This window comes from Struthio camelus, chromosome 9 (assembly GCF_040807025.1).
Source record: "Struthio camelus isolate bStrCam1 chromosome 9, bStrCam1.hap1, whole genome shotgun sequence".
In the NCBI taxonomy this organism is placed as follows: domain Eukaryota; kingdom Metazoa; phylum Chordata; class Aves; order Struthioniformes; family Struthionidae; genus Struthio; species Struthio camelus.
The window spans coordinates 28,909,721-28,931,108 of record NC_090950.1 but is presented as its reverse complement, the minus strand read 5'-3'; the positions used below and the strand labels follow the sequence as shown (position 1 = coordinate 28,931,108).

At 37.0% G+C, this 21,388-nt stretch overlaps 1 protein-coding gene across 5 annotated transcripts in view; it reads left to right on the top strand.

The window, feature by feature from the left end:
- Positions 1-19,896, top strand: part of SERPINI1 (serpin family I member 1) — a 55,730-nt gene extending 35,834 nt beyond the window's left edge. For all 5 annotated transcript variants that reach the window (XM_068954961.1, XM_068954960.1, XM_068954959.1 and 2 more), the window contains 6 exons: positions 342-536; positions 1,422-1,626; positions 9,680-9,777; positions 15,717-15,803; positions 17,072-17,161; positions 18,936-19,896. In XM_068954961.1, coding sequence (XP_068811062.1) covers positions 342-536; positions 1,422-1,626; positions 9,680-9,777; positions 15,717-15,803; positions 17,072-17,161; positions 18,936-19,012 — 752 coding nt within the window. In that variant the 3' untranslated portion in view covers positions 19,013-19,896. The remainder of the gene's footprint in view (positions 1-341; positions 537-1,421; positions 1,627-9,679; positions 9,778-15,716; positions 15,804-17,071; positions 17,162-18,935) is intronic.
- Positions 19,897-21,388: the final 1,492 nt, after the last annotated feature.

Sequence of the window (21,388 nt, the reverse complement as noted above, 5' to 3'; positions counted from 1 at the left end):
TCTAGAGGATAAAACTGAACTCTACTGTAGCACCAGTATAAACATTCTTTGACCGCTTTTGCACTTAAGATTTCATTGTGGTGTATATTCAAGCAGTAATCAAGAAACCGTTGACTGACATATGCTTGATGGAAGGATTTATGTACCTTCGCTGTGATTTAGGTTTGCAAAACACTGGCAGTTTGATTTGGGATTTAATGGAACATCTGATTTGGAAATTATATGTTAGCACAGCTTTTTATTTTCTTGCATTTTTCAAGCTATCTTAAATCAAAACCTAATGTTCAGTTTAACATGCTGGCTGACAGTCTTTTTTTTTTTTCTCTTCCCTCACCCCTCAGGTATGATCAGAGATTTTGTGTCATCAAGGGACTTTGGTGCTCTAACTCATTTGGCTCTAATCAATGCAATCTACTTTAAGGGTAATTGGAAATCACAATTCAGACCTGAAAATACAAGAACTTTCTCTTTCACTAAAGATGATGAAAGTGAAGTGCAGATTCCAATGATGTACCAGCAAGGAGAATTTTACTACGGTGAGCTGGAGCTTTAGCAATTTAAAGCTAGTAATTCTTTCCTTAATAGCATTGTTGCAGTAATACTCGTTTGAATTCTTGTGTATTTTTCCTCCTGTAATTCTAAATGTGATGTTTGATTACCCAATGAAGGGATTCGTACTTGATATCTTTTCATAATGTGTGCACTTGTGTGTTATTCTGAATAGCTACATTAATAATGACCTCTTGATTATTTTTAGGTGTATGTTTGGTGTCACATGCTGAATTATAGAATGTTTGACTGTTGTTTCTAACCTCTCTGTGTTTCTAGAGCTATTCCTGGTTCTAACTAAAGTTGGTTTTTTTTTTTGTGCTTTGCTATATATTGAGTACTGTTTGTAAATGTCTCTGCCCCTGTTCATTGTTGTTTTAACAACCTTAGGGAAGAGATAGTGATTCTATGAACAGAATTGATGATACTTGTTTTCTTTAACTTGAGGTTGAACTTCCAATATGGGTTCTACAATGTCTGGCATTGACAATATTTCCCTCAGTCTTATCATCAGTAAGCTCTCTCTCTCCTGAATGAAAATATTCTGCTGCTCATTTCCATGAAACTCTCACGGATTTTAACCTCTTTGAGGCTTCTAACTAACGGAAATCAGCTAACAGGTTCAGAAGTATGATTACATGATGCAGTCTATGTGACTGCATAAGCTTCCCTGCTTTAGGAAAAAGGATATAAGGCTCAGATCCTATGATGAAGAAAGCAATATTGATTTTCTACAGAGTAGAATAAAGAGGGTCACTTTAAGCTCCAGTATCCAGCAAATGTTGTGTAATATTAACTTTTTGTAGGTTTTCCTCTGTCTCTAGGGAAGGTAAAAGAAGAATAATTCTAATAGCTTTTTTCCTCTTTTGTAGGGGAGTTCAGTGATGGCTCCAATGAAGCAGGTGGCATCTATCAAGTTCTGGAAATACCATATGAGGGAGATGAGATTAGTATGATGATTGTTCTTTCCAGACAGGAAGTTCCACTGGTCACCTTGGAACCACTGGTCAAAGCCTCGTTGATTGATGAATGGGCTAACTCTGTGAAAAAACAAAAAGTGGAAGTATATTTACCAAGGTGAGATTATGTTCCCAAGTCAAAAGAACGGGAAGGACTGTTTGCATTCAGATTGACTGGAGTAGCAGAGTAGATAAAACCTGAACAGCTTGATCTGATCTGTGGTTATGTAGCATCCAAATGCAGGGTGGTTTGAGAAGAAAGCCCAGGAGGCATGCACTATGAGGTGGTAGTTGGCTGAGCAAGAGATGAACGTTGCGTTTGTCTTTTTCAGATATAAGCCCCAGAAAGGAGGAGTACATTCACTTTGAATGATGGCTCGCTTCATTTTGTAGAGCTCATTATGAATAAATTCTGCTTAGGAAAGGAGTCATAAACATATTGCAAGTCTGAGAATTAACAAAAGTGGAAGTGTTTCATTTAAGTACTAATTAGATTTCTATTTGTTGCTAATTTAAAAGTCCTAATAGTATGCATCTACGTAGATAGAAATGGTTGAGTGTCAAGAGGTAATTCCAGTTAGTCTGCCACTTTTTCTAGCTGTAATAAATAGTTTTCTTTTTTCCTCAGAGGAGCGACAGAATAACAAGACATTACTATCAGAATGGGAAGGGATTTCTCTCTGTTCATTTGTGGGCACATAAACTGCATGTGATTAGTGGCATATCTAGTCATATCTATCATACCACTTAGTTATTTTTCCTAGAATTCTATTTTATCTACCTTCAAATATTTTCTTTTCATTCTGGCCCTATGCTTGACACAGTAATAGAGGTGTTTACCACTAAATGTCTCGCATGCATGGTTGGATCATGATACTTTTTAAGTGATTCGTAATGATTTCATTGACGTGTTTATGTAACAATATAGCACAAGTTTGATGTGTTTCACTACTTATTCTACTTTCTGTGGCATTATGCAGCAGTACATGGCAGTAGAAAAAATACTAGTAATGAATCCTTTTATTCATTAAAACAGACTTTTTGGTTTTTTTTTTTTTTCTTTCTTTCTTTCTTCAGGTGATTTGAGGATTTGTTTGAGTATGTTATATTTCACATATAAAGAGCAGGGCAAGAGTCCTTGCAGTTCATTGACTTTCCTTCCAGTGTAAGGACCACTTCCAAGAAGCTAACTGTAGCTGTGAGCACAATAAGCCAAGGCTAGCGGCAATAAATTAGATTGAGATGGACGGGTGCTGTTGGCATGCCGCATCATTCCAACTCAAGATTGAATTCCACTTCCTTTAAAGTTGTAATGTTTGAAGTCAGAGCAGTGAGGGAACAGCAGTGTTTTGGGTCTCTCTATTTTTCTCTGCTCCATATAGTTGACAGTAGGTGTTCCCGTTTTTAGCGTGTCGTTCCTTTGAAGAAGCACAGAGCAGCAAAGAACTACGTTGCAGATTTTGTACAAACTGAGTCTGTGTTTTTTCTTTTTTTTTTTTTTTTTCTTTCCCCCTCCCCTCCCTGCCCCCTGTCAAAAAACTTCAGACCCAAGGAGGCTTGGTATTAACATTCTGCTAAGATGCAAGGGATGCTTCTCTCAGGTAGCATATGCCCATGTCCACAGACAGCCTAGATGTTACTAAGTTAAATATGAGAATTCTTCCATTTCTCAAGATTTTCATTTATAACTATAGAGTATTTCACAGTGTCTTTATGGGGTGATGAAGTTGAACAACTTCTCTCAGTGGATTACTAGAGAGGGAGTGTGTGATCCACAGCAAAAATCTCCCTCCATTGAGTATATAGGAAATCTATGAAAACTAGCTTCTAAATTTAAGAAGCTTAGGTATATGAAGTTAAATACATGAATACTATTGTAAACATATTAATGATACTAAGCCAGGATCTTGGACGTGAGTTTGTGGGACCTAGGTTTTGTGTCCATATTTTTTCTATGCCCAATACTTCCTTCCTCAAACTAGTCTTTCTGTCTGTTGCTCTCATCTAAGAATCTCAAAGAACTTGGTAAATCACAGAATCACAGAATGGTTGAGGTTGGAAGGGACCTCTGGAAATCATCTAGTCCAACATCCCTGCCCAAGCAGGGACCTCTAGAGCATATTGCCCAGGATCACATCCAGACGGGTTTTGAATATCTCCAGGGAAGGAGACTCCACTACCTCTCTGGGCAACCTGTTCCAATGCTCTGTCACCCTCACAGTGAAGAAGTTTTTTCTCAGGTTTAGGTGGAACTTCCTGTGGTTCAGTTTCTGCCCGTTGCCTCTTGTCCTGTCACTGGGCACCCCGGAGAAGAGGCTGGCCTCATCCTCTTGACACTCCCCCTTCAGATACTTGTACACGTTGATGAGATCGCCTCTCAATCTTCTCTGTTAGTGAATTAAAGCTATAAGCAAGACAGGTACAACTTATCTTCCGTATTTTCAGAGTATAGATGATAGCTAGCATGAGCTTGAAATTCCATACAGTATTACAGTAATTTCCTTATCAAATTCCAAAGGTTAGTTGCATGCTCCCAGGGTGTTAGATTTTCATTAGGATTCAGAGGTGATCTGTGGGATTTTATCAGTGTTCTAAATAAACACTTCATAAATATTTTATACTCTGATTCAGAAAGACATGTTATGAAATGTGGCCTGCAGGCACTGTCCACTGAGAAATTAAAAGCAGCAGTGGAATAAAATTAAATTTTTATATCCTGAAAGATGCTATCCAATTATAAAGTGAACATTTTTTAAACTTATACATTTGTAATAGGGCCTGAGTGGTTAGCCAAAGCAGAGTTAATCACAGCTTTCCAATTTCTGTCTGTTATCTGTGTGCATATGAAATTGTGTATTACTTCTCTTAATAGCAAAGGAGAGATTTGCACAGAATTGTTAAATTATACTTTCTCGTTTTCATTTTCAAATCATTGTTTCCAGCTTAACCCAGACTAAAGTGATCAACATTTTAATCCACTTTTTACATAGAAGTGAAACAGACCATGAATCTAATTTACAAAGCTGTCTCCCAAACATAATTTATTTCAAGAGCACGGAAGGAAGAACTACGTGATAACAGTGCTACAGTCTTCAGAGTTCCTCTTAAGGATATTTCTAGTATGTCTGGATTTCTCAAAAGACCTTCCTTTTTTTGCATATTTGAAACAGCTTAAAATGCCTCAGACTGTACTAAAAAGATAAGTTTCTTTTGCTAGAAATTGTTTTCTCTTCCCTCCAAAAAAGAGCAAATGTTCTTTTTTTGTTTTAAGTTCAGCGTGCTCTCTTGAGTCTCCATCTTGTGGGGAACAGGCCAGTTCTGATTCTTCCTGAGATACAAACATGAAAGAGGCACCAAACCGTGTTGTGCTGAAATGCACGCTTAGCAGCCAACGTCTGCAGCCCTTAATAACCCTGAAAACAAGGACCTTGCTATAGAAGGCACCAGGCTTTGGTGATCAGAGCAGCTCTGTCTCTTTCAGGCTATTAGATCATGCAAGTTAGTTTTAGCACCTTAGGAAGACCTAGCTGAAATTTCAGCTAAAATGTTGGAATTGCTGTCAGCTTTGTATTGTAGGCTGCTTGCCAGGTTAAAATACTGATACGGATCCTGAGGACCTGTCCTTCCAGCAGGAGTACGTTTGACCCTGTGGTTCGAAGAAGGGCAGCCATTCCTTTGTTTGCTTTTTGTTCTGCAGAATGTAATGTGTTAGAACCAATTTGAGAACCTGGAGTTACTTGCTTTCTCTCATTCAGAAGTTTCAGTAGTTTGTGAAATTATAGCCTTTGGGACGAATCACACTAGTCTCCAGTTCACTTTTGTTGTGTAAATAGAAAGTATGCTCGATTCTGTTTATCGTGAGCTTCTGAGGACTTCTCTAAAAATTTAACATCTCGGAAGGGTTGCAGAGCACTGTACGAGATCAAGCCATCTTTTTTCTGTCTTAAAAGTCTATGAAGCAGTTGCCCTGATCTTGTATCATAGTTATTGCTATATACAAAATCTGAAGTTTCAGATATATAACTAAGGAGACTCTGTCTATGACATAAATGCATAATTTGAATCTAATTCTTGTATAACTTTCAAATTTCATGAGAAGGTCATCCTTTTCTGCTAAACTCTCAAGAGAACTGTTTGTTAGGAAATAGAATTAGTTTGAGAAACTAAGTGTCTCATTCTGTTCTCCAGTTTATATATGAGAGATCCGAAGACACTTGAAAGCAAATGAAGTATTGTTATTCAGCTTTTTGGACCTCATTTCACATATAGGAAATAGACATTACAAACAAACCTTGTGAAAATAAGTATGAAGCTAACTCCTATCTTTACTTCTCCTTGACTTTGACTAGCTTCAACTCCTAGGCTGAGTCATTATCCCTTATTAATATCTTTCTGCTCTATGCTTCCTGAGGAAGTCTGTAGAGGCATATATACGTATATGTGCATATGTATCAATGAAACAGTCTAGAACTGTGTAATAAGAACAGAAACTCTCCTTTGGACTAAACAGATCAGTCCTCCAACTTCTTTTCTGGCTCTGTGGCAAAAATACAGCTTCATCTTCTCTTCGGTGTCTGAACTTTCTCAGACCTCCCCTCACAGTTTCTAATGTTCCCAAGTTACGACGATTCCATGATTTACAATAAGTATTGAAATGGATTTATAGAACTGTTCTTAGCATCAGATGCACCTAAAAGATTGTGAGGGGAAAAAATTGGTCTGACCATCTAGTTCATTATATGGAACAGACACTGCAAATAACCATGGGTTAGGACTAGCATCTTGTAGCTCAGCGTTCCAAAGTTTGGAGGTACAGCAAATACCTGACTCAGGAAATGAGACTGAATGGGTCTCTTCTCTGTGTTCTAGGCTGTCAGCTTTCATTTTGAATAACTACATCACTGGTTATAAAGAATGCGAAGAAATCCAAAAATAATAGGAGTATAACTGATACAGAGTGCTCACTTGAGTTTGCAGAGCCTGAAGTTATGGTTCAATGCTTAAAGCAGCCCTATTATTTTCAAGAGGTTGGTTCAGATGTCAGCTAAAATATGTGAAATATCAACAATAATAGCTTATTTGTAATTTTCAGTGCTCTTCAGTGCATGTGAGAAAGGAGGAGAGATGCCATATTGATGACAGTTTATTTTGAGTGGGTTTTTACCATATGGCAAAACTCAAAGGGAAGTAATCAACTTTATTTCCTTAAAGTGGCAGTTTGGTAGTTGATGTGATATCTTCAGTCTAGTTCATATGTCCTAAAAAGGAGCTACTCATTTCTATAGATCCACTTCTTTGCCTTTCCAGAGGTTTCACTCAGGACTAATAGCCTCTTTCCAATAATTAAGCCAATACTATCCTCCATGTAGGCATTCTTTAGCAGTACAATTGATCTGTTTCTTTGTATTTTGTTTTAGCTGCATATTCAGCTAGGGCTTTCAGGGTTTTTTGGTTTTTTGTTTTTTTTTTCCCCAAAAAAGATTTCCCAAACCTCTTTCTGGATTAGCATGCAAAAGCATCCTTTTTTTGTATCATGTTTTTTACCTTCTGGATTTCTGGGTGGTTACTTATCACTTAGCGCATGAGTGTGTTTGCTGCTGGTGGTGCAGAGACTTAAACCCACATAATTTCCATTTATATCCTATAGTGATTCTCTGCAGTTGGAAAAGTGCACTTCCGTAGGTTTTTTTTCTTGCTACTGTCTTATCCTGGTATCCCCATCTAGTTTGATATTGCTAGTTAACAGCTAAAGTATGTTGAAAGATTGATACATTTAATGTTAACTGTGGTGAAGTAAAACCTAAAAAGAGAAAAATACACCACTTGGAAATCTTTGTAAAATGCATTTTAACATTAATTTACCATTTCTGCATGTTTGTAAGGTAAGTACAGTTGGATTCATGTTTTGAAAAATATCATAATATTGTTTAATATAGAAGGAAATATTGCTGGACTCCTCCGGTGTAAGAGCACAGAGAGAACTTCTGTACTGTTTAAATCCATTAACTCTGGCATCAGGAGTCAAGTCTCAGTTCATCTCTTCTTTAGGGTTTTTACTGAAGCCTGTAAAGTAATTCCAGATGTATTTTACATAGTGTGTAATGAGAACCAAACCTAGTCTCTTGTTTTGGAGCCTGGAAGCCAGTGGGAAACTTGAATGAATAAACAACCTGCAGAGTTGTCTCTTAGCTGAAAGCTAAAATTGCACAGAAAGTCTCGAGAGCTTCCTGTCTGTAGTTTTTGACCAGTGCCTACAATGTTCTAAGTGGAAAGCAGGTGCCGATTCCTCTTTGAGGAGAAAGCTAGTAAGACGTATTTCTCTTTCCTAAAATCCCATCGGCAATTTTCAGGTCATCTTCTGTGTCTCTCTACCTACATCTCCTTTAAGGTTATGCTGCATTTGTTTTGTTTTTAACAAATGCTGCAACGCTGGCTAATACAGAATATATGAGAATACCACAAGGAGCTTCCTCCCATGCGTAAGTCTATATTGGTCTCTCTTCTAGTTTTTCTGATAACAGCCAAAAACAGTAAGATCGCAAGAGTTAGTTTGTACTTTTTCATTCCAGGCATAGCCTGGAATTCGTTTGGACAGGGTTCATGAACACTTGCGATGTCACCAGTAATTTGTCATTCCTGAGCTATCTCCAGACCTTGTTTTAACTTAGATGAAATTATTCTCTGGGCGATAACTAATATCTATTTTGTGATACATTTTGGCTTCCAGTAGCATTTTTAAATTCATTATGAATGTAGACTGTGTTTTGAATTTTTCTCGTTCTGTGTAAATGTTGTAAGTGAGGAAGTTCCACTTCACTCTTATTCAGTTGCCCATTGATGTCCAGATTATTTTTTTAACCTGTGAAGGTTAAAAATAAACAGATAAAAATCTGTACATGCGAAGGTATCATCTCTGCTCTTCATCAGCCGCTCTCTGCTCGGAGTCCTGTGCTGTACTTAAGAACTGAAGAGAACCTGTAGTCAAGGACCCCTATAGTCAAGGAAATTTAACCATAGGAAGAACTTCTATTTCAAGAAATTTCACAGCAGCGCATTTTAACTGGTTAGAGGACAGATATGACCCTTTGCTAAGGACTGCAGTCTCATTGCAGTCATCTGACCAAATGGTTTGCTAGAGAAACCGTAACAAAGCTTTTCGGACTATATCCTTTGTACAGTTGTTATAGCCAGTCATTGCCAGCATAATTGAAGCCATTCATAATTTGTTTAGCCATTCTACAGAGAGCCCTTAACTATACGAACATTTATAATTAGCCTTTCATGTCTGTCAGTAGACTTCTGGCATTTTTATTCTGGCCAGAGTTACTGTTCTTTTTACTTTGACATGTTTCATTGTGTTTCTCCAGCTGCTCAAGTCTGTGTCTGCCTATAAAGGACCTGATTTGTTTGTCTTACCAACACCAGACATAACTCTTACAACAACTTATTCTAAAAGATTCTAAACTGAACATACTTTTGCCCAAAATTTTGCCCTCGGATTTGAATTTGTCCTGCCAGCAGAGTAACATGGTATAGAGCGTGGATTGGCAAGCTAATCCCAAAATCATGCCAGATTTTAGTCACAAGTGCATTTGCACCAATAACTATTTGTTTTCCTTTTTCTCTACTCACTATCAAAACCCAATGAGAATTTTGCCACCAGATTAGTTCTGACTTAGTGTCTAATTACTTTATATTATTGTTCATAACTGCTATTCTTTGCTTATGCTTTTTAAATAAGAGTAGAATATCTGTAGTTTCCTACTCCTTTTTTGCCAACAGCTATGAAGCTTGTGCTGTCCTTTGACTTCCCTGATATTTTGTGCTACTATGTATACAGTTAATTCAGTTTTTATATTAACCTTTTCTTATTAAGAATAAGCATTTACATCAGCTACTACATGACTATTATACTAGCCTTTTGTGGTAAGGGACTGTACATCAGCATATCTTTGTTCTGCATTAGAAAAAAACTAGCTGTGATAGTGAACTTTTTCGTAGAAGCATTTTCATAGAAAGTGTCAGTGTCTATACTGTTAGTGCCAAATCTACTATTTCACATCATTTACCTCAGTGTTTCAGTTGTCATTATCTAGAAATTTTAATCTTCTAATAACAATAAATACTGCTTAAGTTCTTGAGTTTTTGCAATTTTCTGTTATGTTCTATAGGTTCACAGTAGAACAAGAAATTGATCTGAAAGATGTTATGAAAGGTCTTGGAATTACGGAGTTATTCAGCAGTAATGCTGACCTTACTGCAATGTCTGGTAAGAGGCTTTAAAATATGTCTTTTAAAATATATGAGCAAGTCTTAAAATCATGTAAAGATAACCAAAAAGCTCTTAAGAGTTACCCAAGCGAACAAAAAACCTCTGTAAGTAAGTTTTTGATCCATAGGGATTCTTGAATGACCTAAGTGTATGCTTGATGCAGGAGCTGTTGGGGTAGGGGAGGGAATCCCTTAGGGGGATGCTTTTTACGTGGAAAACTTCATTCTGAGCGTTTCAGAATTTGAGCTTATTAGAATTGTGGAGAAAATGGAGTATTGTGCAAGAGGCAGATCCATATTTACACAACAATACGTGGCCTGAGTGCCTCGATGGCAAATGGGATTTGCACCACAAGTGGGTTGCCTCTTTTATCTCTAGAGGCTGTTTGTTGACCGTATTAAGAACATTGAGCTGCTGTACAATTAGTCATCTCCCCAGATACCTTCTGTATAGAAGCAGCACATGAAAGAAGTAGTTCTCTGATAAAGGCAAATTGGTCACATATGCTGTCTGTCTATTTAAATTGGTTGTTAATATTTTATCTTCAGAAGTTGAAATATCCATACACTTAGAAATTCAGATCGAAATGACACATTTATGCTTTCAATAACCTTTAAAGGTATCGAACTAAAGCAAAAGGTAGTTGAGCCATCTTTGCCCGAGAAGTTTTCCTTTCTGCATAAGGAGCCACACAAGCAGTGTGTTTAGTCTGTTTTAGAGCTGAAGTGTAGCAGACCAGTTGAGGTCCTAGGTTGCTCTCTATCTAGAAGTGTGTGCCAGTGTGGGTTTACTGTGATTGTTCTTCTAACTTACATTTATACACCCCTCCATATGTGTTTCTGCTCTATGGGTTACTGCTTAATCAGCCAGACAGACCCTCAGGTGATGGGAATCAGCTGTTCTTAATTGTCTGTTCCTGGAAGCAGTCATGTTTGTATGGCTTTGTTCAAGGTTGTGGTAATGAAAGGGAACCTTTCTCTAGAACTTACGGAAGAAATGTTTACGCTTTTCACAAAGCTTTTACCTCTACCATATTTGAAAAACTGTTTATTATTCATCATGTAGTTTATCCCACTGTTTTGCTGCTTGTACTTTTCTAGTGAAACTGTGGGAAAAGATGGAGTTAGATAATGCAAAAAGAATTTGAATAAGTGAAAAAACCTTCCTTTCAAAAAAAAAAAAAACTTTTCCAAAGAGAAGTACTTCCCATTTCTCTGACAACCTAAAGAAAAGTAAGCTGTACAGTAACTTGACGTCTATATACTGAAGAATATTTAAACGAGAAAAGCGTCCAGACCGACAGAAATCACACAGGGAGACTGAACCACAAAGGGAGTGCTTGGTTCTTACTGCGTTCTATATAAAATAGAGGCCTAAATATTGATGAGTAATTCTGAAGTCAAGAGGTTAGCAGAAAGATTGGAACTTGTTTCAATCCATGTGATTAATGATTTGTTTAAAGCTTTATTTTTTATAGTTGTACTGCACAAAATCAAAATACCATGTTGCATAAGTGAATTAACTCCTCTACTATTTAAAGATTAACTTATTTACAGAGTAATGTAGAGCAGTGCATAGAGAGAATTAATGTGTTTCATTGTAACGTTCTCACCTTTCATTTAAATAAAAGCATGTGCCACCAGGAGGTTAAAAGGTCATTCATTATTTCATTAAGAATAAGAAAATATTTTTGAAGTGATATATCTAGTGAAAACCCAACTGCTCATGCTATACAGACAAAATTTTAAGTAATTAAAATACAAAAAATTATTTACCATTTCAAAACGTTCACAGTGTAAAATGGGGAGGGAAGGAAAAAAAAATTGTGAAGACAAAGGCTGAAAGCTAGCTCTTGAAAGTATATGCATGTTGTGTCAGTTAACAGGAGGGTTAAAGCCAGAAGTTTATACATGCTTCATTGTCTGCCCTCTGGAAATTTTGGCAATCAATGAAACATTTTTAAAAAAAAAAAAGTCCAGATGGAAACATTTTGTTCAAATATTTGGTTTTAATTTAGGAAGATACAAATTGCAAAAGAAAACATAGGGAGATTTTTCTGAAATCTGCTGTATTTAGAAATATTCTCCTCCCACTTTCCTGTTGCTGTTGCCTTTGGATTATTTGTCCAGGAAAGCCTTCTGCAATTTCAAAGGCCCTAATCCTATAATCAGATCCAGATACAAATTGTTGACTTCAGTGAAATTCTATGCGGCTTTAGTGGATATAAATCAAATTGCAGGATTACAGATTTATTTTTCAATATTTAAATTTTAATACTTACTGCATTCAATCTGAAAAATGGAAATATGTGAGTCAGTTTTACCTTCTGGAATTATCTGGATTGTGAGCAACCGAAGAGAAAGTGCTAATCCAGATGTACGTTTTTAGATGCGACTAGCTTGTGGAAATTAAGTTGTCAGATAATACAGGTGAGTGGGGAAACTGAAGGAACACTCCTATTTGCCTATCAAGGTACATGTATTCTAACTCTCACTTTAAGCGAAAAAACAAAAACTTTCTGACAGATTTGATTTATGTATCTCTGATTCCATCAGGTGCTCAGAATAATCAAACCTGAAATTTATGAACAAACAAATCTTGAAACAGCTTTCGGTATTTGGAATTTTAGAATTTACTTAGTGTGTAAACTTGCTGCTTGAGTATTCTGACACCACTTGAGACTTGCCCTTGAGCAAGTTTGAGTCTACTTTAGTAAAGTCCTGTCAAATGTTTATAATATTTCTTACTGTTATATAATGCCTTAAATGGCAACTACTTCTAATCTCAAGGTGAGCTGCATTTTGATGAGTGATGAAGTAATCTTAATGACTGACTTTCACAATGTAAAGTAATTCGAAGAGCATCATCTCAGTAAATAGTTCTTACAAGTCTTGACTGAGGTAGGTATAAATTTTTCTGGCCCAACTTAAGCCAGAAAAGCCAATAAACCTGCGTATGTTTTTTTTTAAATGAGACTTGCCGAGCAACCAGTTGGCAGCTCTGAGTGGGAGTTTGCAAACATATGGTGTGTAGTGACAAATGAAATGTGATGCTAACAAAGTCATCTATATTAAAAGTAAACCTCAGATTACTCCTATACGTTAATGAGTATCTAGTCTAGGGTCTTGCAGAAGGCTTACATTCTGATGACAAACCTCTGTGGGGCTTTTCTGGGATAATAGCAATCCGTTTCTTTTTGGCTCCTGTGAAAATTCAGATTCATAGAAGCTACTTAAGGAAAAATGACATGATAGTAGGTCCTCAGTTAAACCCCACCTTATCCCCAGTGAAAGAAAGGGATAAAGGAAAGACATATAGTGACAAGAGTTTGCGCCTCAGTTTGAAATATTGCCATCAGTCCTGACTTGATGATCACAAAATAGAACAGAAGAAGCATGCCCAAACACCAGGTAACAGCATTATCTTTACATATGAAAAGAGATTCATTCACTTCACGAAGAAAAGGAGGAGAGGGATGTGATAGTGACAGTATAAAATGTATAGTCTAGAGAAAGTAAACTGGGATGTAGAATTGCTCCTTTGACCATCCAAGGACAAAGATATCCAATGAAGCTGAAAGGCAACAAATTGAAACCAAATAGACAGTACCTCTCTGTGACAGAAAATTTACCCACGGAGCTCTTTGCTGGATATTGTTTGAGATCATAAGATGATTGGGATTTTAAAAAAAAAAAAAAAACAGATTTGATATTTCAAGGCAATGAAAACTATCCATATTACATTGAATAATGCACAGAATATACAGAAGTGCTTTATAAACTTGCTTTAGGGCATATTTGGCCTTCCTGCTGTGGTACTCAGACTATCGAATGGAGAGCAGTCTTGTAAGGTGCTAAGAGTTTTGACCAAAAATACACTGTGCTTTGATGCAGAATCAAACATTCAGGATGAAAACGTGGAGTATTGTAAATATCAGGTCACAGAAGAAGGGTTTAAGTAACATAATAAAAAGATATGATTGAAATGTATAAATAGGCTGAGTGGACATCTCTGTCTGCTATTAAATACATAAATGTTTATTGGGATTTAAGATAAGGAGCTCCAAAACAGTATTTTTCTTTAAAGGCTGCAAAATTCTTATCTTCTCTTGGCTTGTGTGTGAGTTAGCTCAAATACTTAATTGAACTTTGAAATGATCTCAAGCAGCGATAGCAAAATACAGCTGCTTGGAAGAAGAGGCTTGTGGAACTGACCAGTAAGCTCAGCAGGAATCCTGTTAACTGACATGTTTTAAAAGACAGCACAAACCTGACATGAGACACCTAAGGCAGGAATTATTTATAAGTGTGGATCTGTCGCCCTCTTTTGCTTTAGGTATCTATCAGTCATCATTTTTGTAAATATTCTTGCACATCTAGTGTTTGTAAAAACATTTTTTGGAAAATTTGAGTCTTACTACATTCATAAGAACGTGAGTTTTAGAGGATGATTGTTTTTAACGCTTGATTGTGGTGCTTATTTAACTTGTGATTTTATTTTTTTTGAGCCTTAGGCATGTTCTATTTAAAAAAAAAAAAAAGTGATTTCAGTATCTGAATGTAACCACCTTATGTTTTCAGTTGGTATGTCTATTAGCAGCTCTTAAGGATACAAAAGCTATTGGAACTGTGCTTAATCTACAAGTTAAGCAGATGTTGTATGCCCCATGTTTTAAAATAATACAACTGGACAATTAATCCTAGGTTTCCAGATAATGTTTCTGGAGGCTTGGAACTGAAGCCTAGAACTTGTACAATGTTTAGCAGTCTAGTATATCTAACTGCACACAGTCCTGTAGGGAATGACTTGGGGTTTTTCTTGAGATTTAAGTTAAGCAGCTGAACTATGAGGTTCAGTTCAGTCTTGGAGCGTATATAGCAGTAGTGAAATCTGCTGGAGAGGCACGTTAAACCTGCTGTCTCCTGTGTTACGGTTTACATTAATATTAGAACTGCTGGCTGTAGTTGTAAGAGCCCAGATAAACGGCTAATGATTAGAGTAGTCCCAAGCTTTCCCTTCTCACTTGGCCTTCAGCTAGAATTTTCATGCTGAGTGGTGTTTGTTGAGGCTCAAAAATGCAAAAAGGTATAGCTGTCTTACTGAGGTTGCTGGATCGGGTTTTCATGGTTGTATAAGTAAGTCCCTGTTCAGAAAACTTTTCTTTCTTTCTTAACTGCTAGTTGTGCTTTGCCTTTACTGTGGATTTCCGGGAGGTACGATATCTATAGTATATCTAATCATTGGTGTGTCTTACCAATGAAATTTAGTCTGACTGATTAAATAATGCTAAAGTTATTGCTTCCTGCAAAGTGCTGAGTATTCTGATATGTCTGATCATTTAGTCAGTGAAGAAGAGCAGTTAGCATCCGGAGACTTCAGCAGGAATAGGCTTGGACCTGCATTAAAATACTGGGAAGGAAGGATGATAAACAAACAAAACCGAGAAAAATCAGGGGGTTTTGTTGCAATAAATATTTATCTTCAGTTTCTTTTATATGTAGTGGTGAGAGCGAAGAAAAAAACCTTTTCCCCCAGATGAAGTCTATATTGCAACTAATACAGAAATAAGTTAAAATTCTTCCTGTTAATAAGCATTTACCCTAGAGTCTTATAATCCTTTTTCCCCAAACTATTGAATTTAAAATTTTCTGAGCAGGAATTGTCTTTTACTCTGTGTATGCTGAGTCTAGTATGCTGGAGCTCTAGGTAGTACAATGCCATTATAATACTAATAGCATAGGGGAGCACTACAAATATAAACAGGGTAAATGATGCTACTACTTTCTGCCCTTCGTGGGCAGAAAATATTTTCATGCAACTCCTGTACACAAAGCTTTTATCCTGCCTCTGCCTGGTGCAAAAGGTGGGTAGTAGTGTTGGTGTACTTTTAAATACTTCACTCTGACCCACTTGAAATGTTTCCTTTTCCTCTCCAGAAAACAAAGAGCTTTACCTTGGAAAGGCGTTTCACAAAGCATTCCTAGAAGTTAATGAGGAAGGATCAGAAGCTGCTGCTGCCTCAGGTATCTGACTGAAAAGCAGAACTAAATCAAATGTCTAGTTAGTTAATATTTTAAAGCTGACATGGTGCAAAGCCAGGAAAGCTGAGTAGCATGAAGACAGAGCACAGCTAGTATGCTGCTTTTCTGAAGAGAATTCTGGAAATTGAAAATGTTAGCATTTTCTTAACATGGTATGTTTCACCAAGAATTTTGAGCATTCTGTGGAAAAGCTCCTCTTTCTTATTTTATTTCGAAGTGTCAGGTGAGTACAAACTGAAATTTACATTTTCTTTCTGGAACTTAAGCATTGGTCATTTGGGGTAATGATCTGCTAATTGAGACAGTCTGATGCCTTTGCTCTAGAATGGCTAGAAGGAACTGAGAGTAGTTGCTGTTGCATTTTAATAAGCTCATACACAGAGATGTAAGGTGGGAGGTAATAAATAAAAGGTTAGTTTGCCAGTCTTCATGCTAGAAGGCCAGATAGTTGTCACATGCTCTTCCTGAAAATAAGTTATATTAATTGCCAATAGGGATTATTAGGTGATTGCTAATTGTGCCGGTACTTGTACCAATCTTTAAGGAAAGGAAAAACGATTTCCATCGTCATAAATACCAGTAACTGTTGGAATGTAATGTTACTATGGACAAAGATTACTGGCATGCATGGGTTTTTGTTGACAGTGCAGTCAAAATGTAAAATGAAATGACACATTGGGAATAATAACACCCTGGAGAAATCCACGCATCTCCAAATAAAATAAAAATAATGAAGAGCCAAATTCTGCCTGACTGCTAGTTAGTTTTACTCTCAATCCCTTTGTTATTTAAGGAGTCAAGGGAATCTAAAGCTGCAAGATCGGCCTATTTAGGTGTTGCTTACTCTAGTTATTAAGGGTTACTTCTTACTATCAAATGCAGACTTGGAGCTGTTTAAAACAGACAGCACTGCTGACCTAACATAATGCGTTTTCTTTCTAAAGTGAGCAGGCATCGTAACTCCTCTTAAGGTTTTGGATCTTATAATTTATAAGCTGCTCCCTCAGTGTTGAAAATAAATTGTGCCACTCTTGTTAATCATTCTCAAAGCATTAATAGGCATGCAATTACTTTGTAGGTCCCTTTCATTTTCAGTTACGTTGTTCATGCTACTGCTTGGTGACACTCAGTGCTGGAGTGTGGGACTTCAGTGTCTGTTTGAGCTTTAGAAGTATTTCCCATGAAGAACAGGAAAATGTGAAAAAGATGCAGTGATGTTTAACAAGTTGCCTATGTTCTTTTTCCTTTAGGAATGATCGCCATTAGTAGAATGGCAGTGCTGTATCCCCAAGTTATAGTTGATCATCCTTTCTTCTTTTTGGTCAGAAACAGAAGAACAGGTGAGATTCTGTGAGACTTCTACATTTTTCACAGTCCATCAGAGGTGTGCAAGAGAAAACTTCATACTTTGATCAGTGAGCTGGTCTTGTAGCATGAGTTTTCCTTAATCCATCTTGATGCCTGGTATTACGACTGACTCTTTCCAGCAAATCTCCTTTGGTGTCCCCTTAACATTTCACCAAGTAAGACACCCACATCTCCCATCATCCAGAAGAATATTCGTAATCTTTTTGAGAAAAATACAGGGGAAGAAAAATTCACTAAGTTGTTTTCCTTCAAAGAACAGTGTTACTCTCCTGAATAACTGTAATCATTGAGCTAGGCTTTAGTAAGATATGTTTGCAGTACCAAATGATTTACATAATGGACAGATATTACAGCTATGAATAACTGTTGTGCTGTTGAAGTGTTCTGTGGCAGGCAAGGGATTAATACAGCACTCACTAGCGAAATGGGCAATGATTAAGTAATTCCTTGGTTTCATATTTGTAATTTGTCTTTCCTAATGATGTGGATGTAACTGGATGACAAATAGAACATAACTACACAGCCACTTAGGAGACTCTGTGATGGATCTGTGTTCTGGTATTTTCTGTTTTACAAGCAAACATCAGTAGTTCCAGTTTGCAGGGGTTTATTGCATTTGAGATGACCATCATAAGTATCAATATTTGTTAAACCGTTTAGATTGCAGTAATATTTGCATTCTAATCAGGTTGGGTGCCTTGTGGGTAAGGTGTCGTAGAAGTGCTTACAGTGTGTCGTGACTGTTGCCCCTAACGACCAAAACTTGAGAAACCTTGCTGTTGCAGTCACATAGTTGGGCAAAAATGTGAGTGGAGTCGATTCTTTCCCCTGCTCGATTCCCTTGTTTCCAAAAAAGAAAAGTTTAAATCAGAAGAGAGTAGAGGTTGGTAGCCTTGGGGCAACTCTTAATGTTTCACAGGCATTGCTGTTGGATGTATAGCCAACAGCTACATTTAAAGCCAGAACGCACATTGCTAATTTAGAAACCTAAGGTTGGAAACCTTTTGAAAAGGTGTATGGAAATCCATGGGTTTTATTCTTATTCTCAAGAGTATTATAAGTGCTCATGGTTGATTATTGTATTTGAACAGGTTAGGTGAAAGTGTATGAAAAATGTAAACTGTAAATGGTAATTAAATAACTCAGGGAGTAGTATTCATATAGGGAATTTCTTGCTGTGGATTGTATGTTCCAGCGGGGAGTACATCTATGAACAAGTATGTATCAAATAATGATTGTGTGGTGGCTTCTATGACTCACTTTTAACTGTGAGAAACATTGTCCAGCAGCTCAGAGATATGAGGGTATGAAGTGATTAAGAAAACTATTCCGAATAGGTATGCACACCTTTGGAAACCTCCAGCCTAGAGGCCGACACTAGCTTAACTGCTTACTTGACAGCATTGGTAATATTTCCACAGGCCTTTACCAGAAGCACCGAAATGAAAGTGAACCTTCCTTTTGGTTTCTGGTGGGCTTTGAATCAAGACCTTAGAATAAGCTAAGAGGCACTTATATGTAGAGGACTTAATTGTTCTTGTCTGTATTGTACCTCTTCTCTCTCTGTCACTCTCACGCATGCACACGTACACCCCTATGCCCCTATGTTCCCATAAAAATTGTGCACTGCATGTTCTAGGTTTTAATATTAGTATTCGTCATCTTATAAGCTCACCTTTTTCTTTTGATTCTGACTTCTTCCCTTCTTCCTACCCCCCCCCTTTTTTTTTTTTTTTTTTGCCACAGGTGCAGTCTTATTTATGGGAAGGGTAATGCACCCTGAAGCAATGAATGCAAGTGGCCATGACTTTGAAGAACTTTAACTACCACCAGCTACCAAAAAAAAAAGGAAATAAGCACATGAAGTTTGAAGTTAATATATTTAAGGTTTGCTGTGTTTTTCCCCAAGATACTGTTTGAAAGCCTTTCAGGTTTAACTGTGGTTTAAATTGCCAGACAGTTTCTGGAAGCTTACAGTATTAAAATAATGGTCTGTTTCTGTAATTGTGATTGCTGTGTCTTTAAAATAAAATTGTGTACATGTCAACAGCTGTTTTTTGTTCCAGTGAATTGTAAAGAAAAAAAAATCTGCCAATCCATAATTCCTAAATTTTTTTACAGTCCAAAGGCTGACTTGATCGATGAGACAGGAGCAGAACGTGTGCAGCTCTGAATAACAGAAATGGCAAAGCTTGATGCTAATTTATAGAGTTAGATGAAGAGCTATGTCTGGAAAATGTAATCTTGTCCTGTTCTTGTAGTAAACAGACTGCGATATGCTTTTTCATCAAAGTTAATGGAAGAAATTAAGCTCATTGTATTTTATTCTATAAGTTAACTGTGATAGAGTTTTTGTGGAAATCTCCCCCATGTGACTCTAAAATGTTGCTTTTATGAATGCTGCTGCATGTGACCCTGCAGTTCACCTTCCGTAAGTGTTGATGCCAATAAAATTTGATCACATGAATATTCGAGACTAGTCAGCATAGAGTAGCTATATATATGGCTGAAGTAAAATAATTGAAATAATCACATTCTTGTGGACATATTTCCTCCCTCCCCCAAAGTAGATGTTCTGCTTTGCTAACTTAGACTTTGCAATATCTCACTTCAGTGATCTAGAATGACCTTTTCTATAAAGTAAAAACCTTTAATTTCAAGTGTTGAAACATGTTCAGCTCATAAATAAATATCTAATGGAACATAATCCTTTTTGTTCCCTAACTTTTTATTGAGAATAAACTGACAGAGAGGAGAATGACACATACCATAAGTAAATATTAGCGAGGAAATTAGTTGTCATGCCCATTTGCAGGAGGGAGGAGAAGTACCGGTTTTCACCAAAGGCATATAATTATTTCTTCCCTCTTTATGCAAGATATAAAATGAACAGAAGTTACTAAAATGTAAAATATAGGAGAAAAGAGGGGAGGAGCTCCTTTGAAACAGATCCCAAGTACAATCTTTTTGGTAATAAGTGGGTTTCTTCTCAATCAATTGGAGTTTTGTCTTTTGAATTCTATGGGAACACTTGCATACTGGCCAAGCTTTAGTTTTACTTATGGGTTTTACTGGCATGCATTCACTTCACTGTGCATTCACTGACAAAGTTTTCATGCAAGGAGAATTTCCAAAATTTAACACGTTGTTTTCACTTTTCTATACTATTGGTGCAAATCACGCAAGTCAAACCTACAGAGTGAGTGATGGATGCTCTCCGCTGAAGGCTGGTTATACCTTCTCTGAGAAGGGGGCACCTGAGCACATCTAGCCCTGTCTCCTTGAACTGTTTCATTCTATTGCACAGAGGAAACACAAAGCTCCTTAATGTGTAGCTGTAGTTGTTTATTACCCGTAGTGTATTATTCTGGACTTAGAGTAATTTTTATATTTAAATGAATTTAGGCAAAAGTTGTAATCTTTTTTTAGTTGTCTGTAACGAAGTGTTACATTTGAGAGAAAGAAGGGGAATGCTTTTAAGAAGGAGCAGAGGTTAACTTTACCAGTGCCTGGAACTAGCCCAAGTGCAAGTAGAAGCAGCTCCTATGACATGAATGGAGTTATACAATGGTGGGTTCTTCATATTTAAATATTTCTGTGAATATCATCTGATGTTTGTAGATGTGACCCATACGCTAAGCATCTCTTGTATTTTAAACTTTATGAGGAGCCTGAAAATAGATAAGGTTTTTAAGCTATTACGTTTCTTCAGGCAAACTTTCAAGGTGATTACTCTGAGTTTGAAAGAGACAAGAGAAAGCGGATGACAGCTCTCAATGATCTTTATTCTCAGCCAAGTGAAAGTGCTTCCTAACCGATTTTGTTTTCCTTGCATTAATCTGTTGCAGTGTAGATGCTTCTTACTAAGGGAAAGACTTTGAAGATAGACTTGAACTAAAGCTGTGGAATTATGGAGCGATGACTGCCAGTCAGCAGTACTTATAGAGCGTGTCAGGCAAGTGCATAGACTTCCCTAACAGTTAGGCTGAGCATAGGTACTAAGTGGAATGATGCAGAATCTCTTAATCCAACTCTGATTCTGTGAGAATTGCCTCAGTGGGCATTTAGGAGAACCGGTAGAAGCAGAAATACACAGAGTAGTTACCTCATTTGATACTCATAATATAGCCAGTTCATGTTTCTTGAAAATCTAGAATTATTTAGTTTTTCAACAACAACATGAATTGACTTGTTAGCTG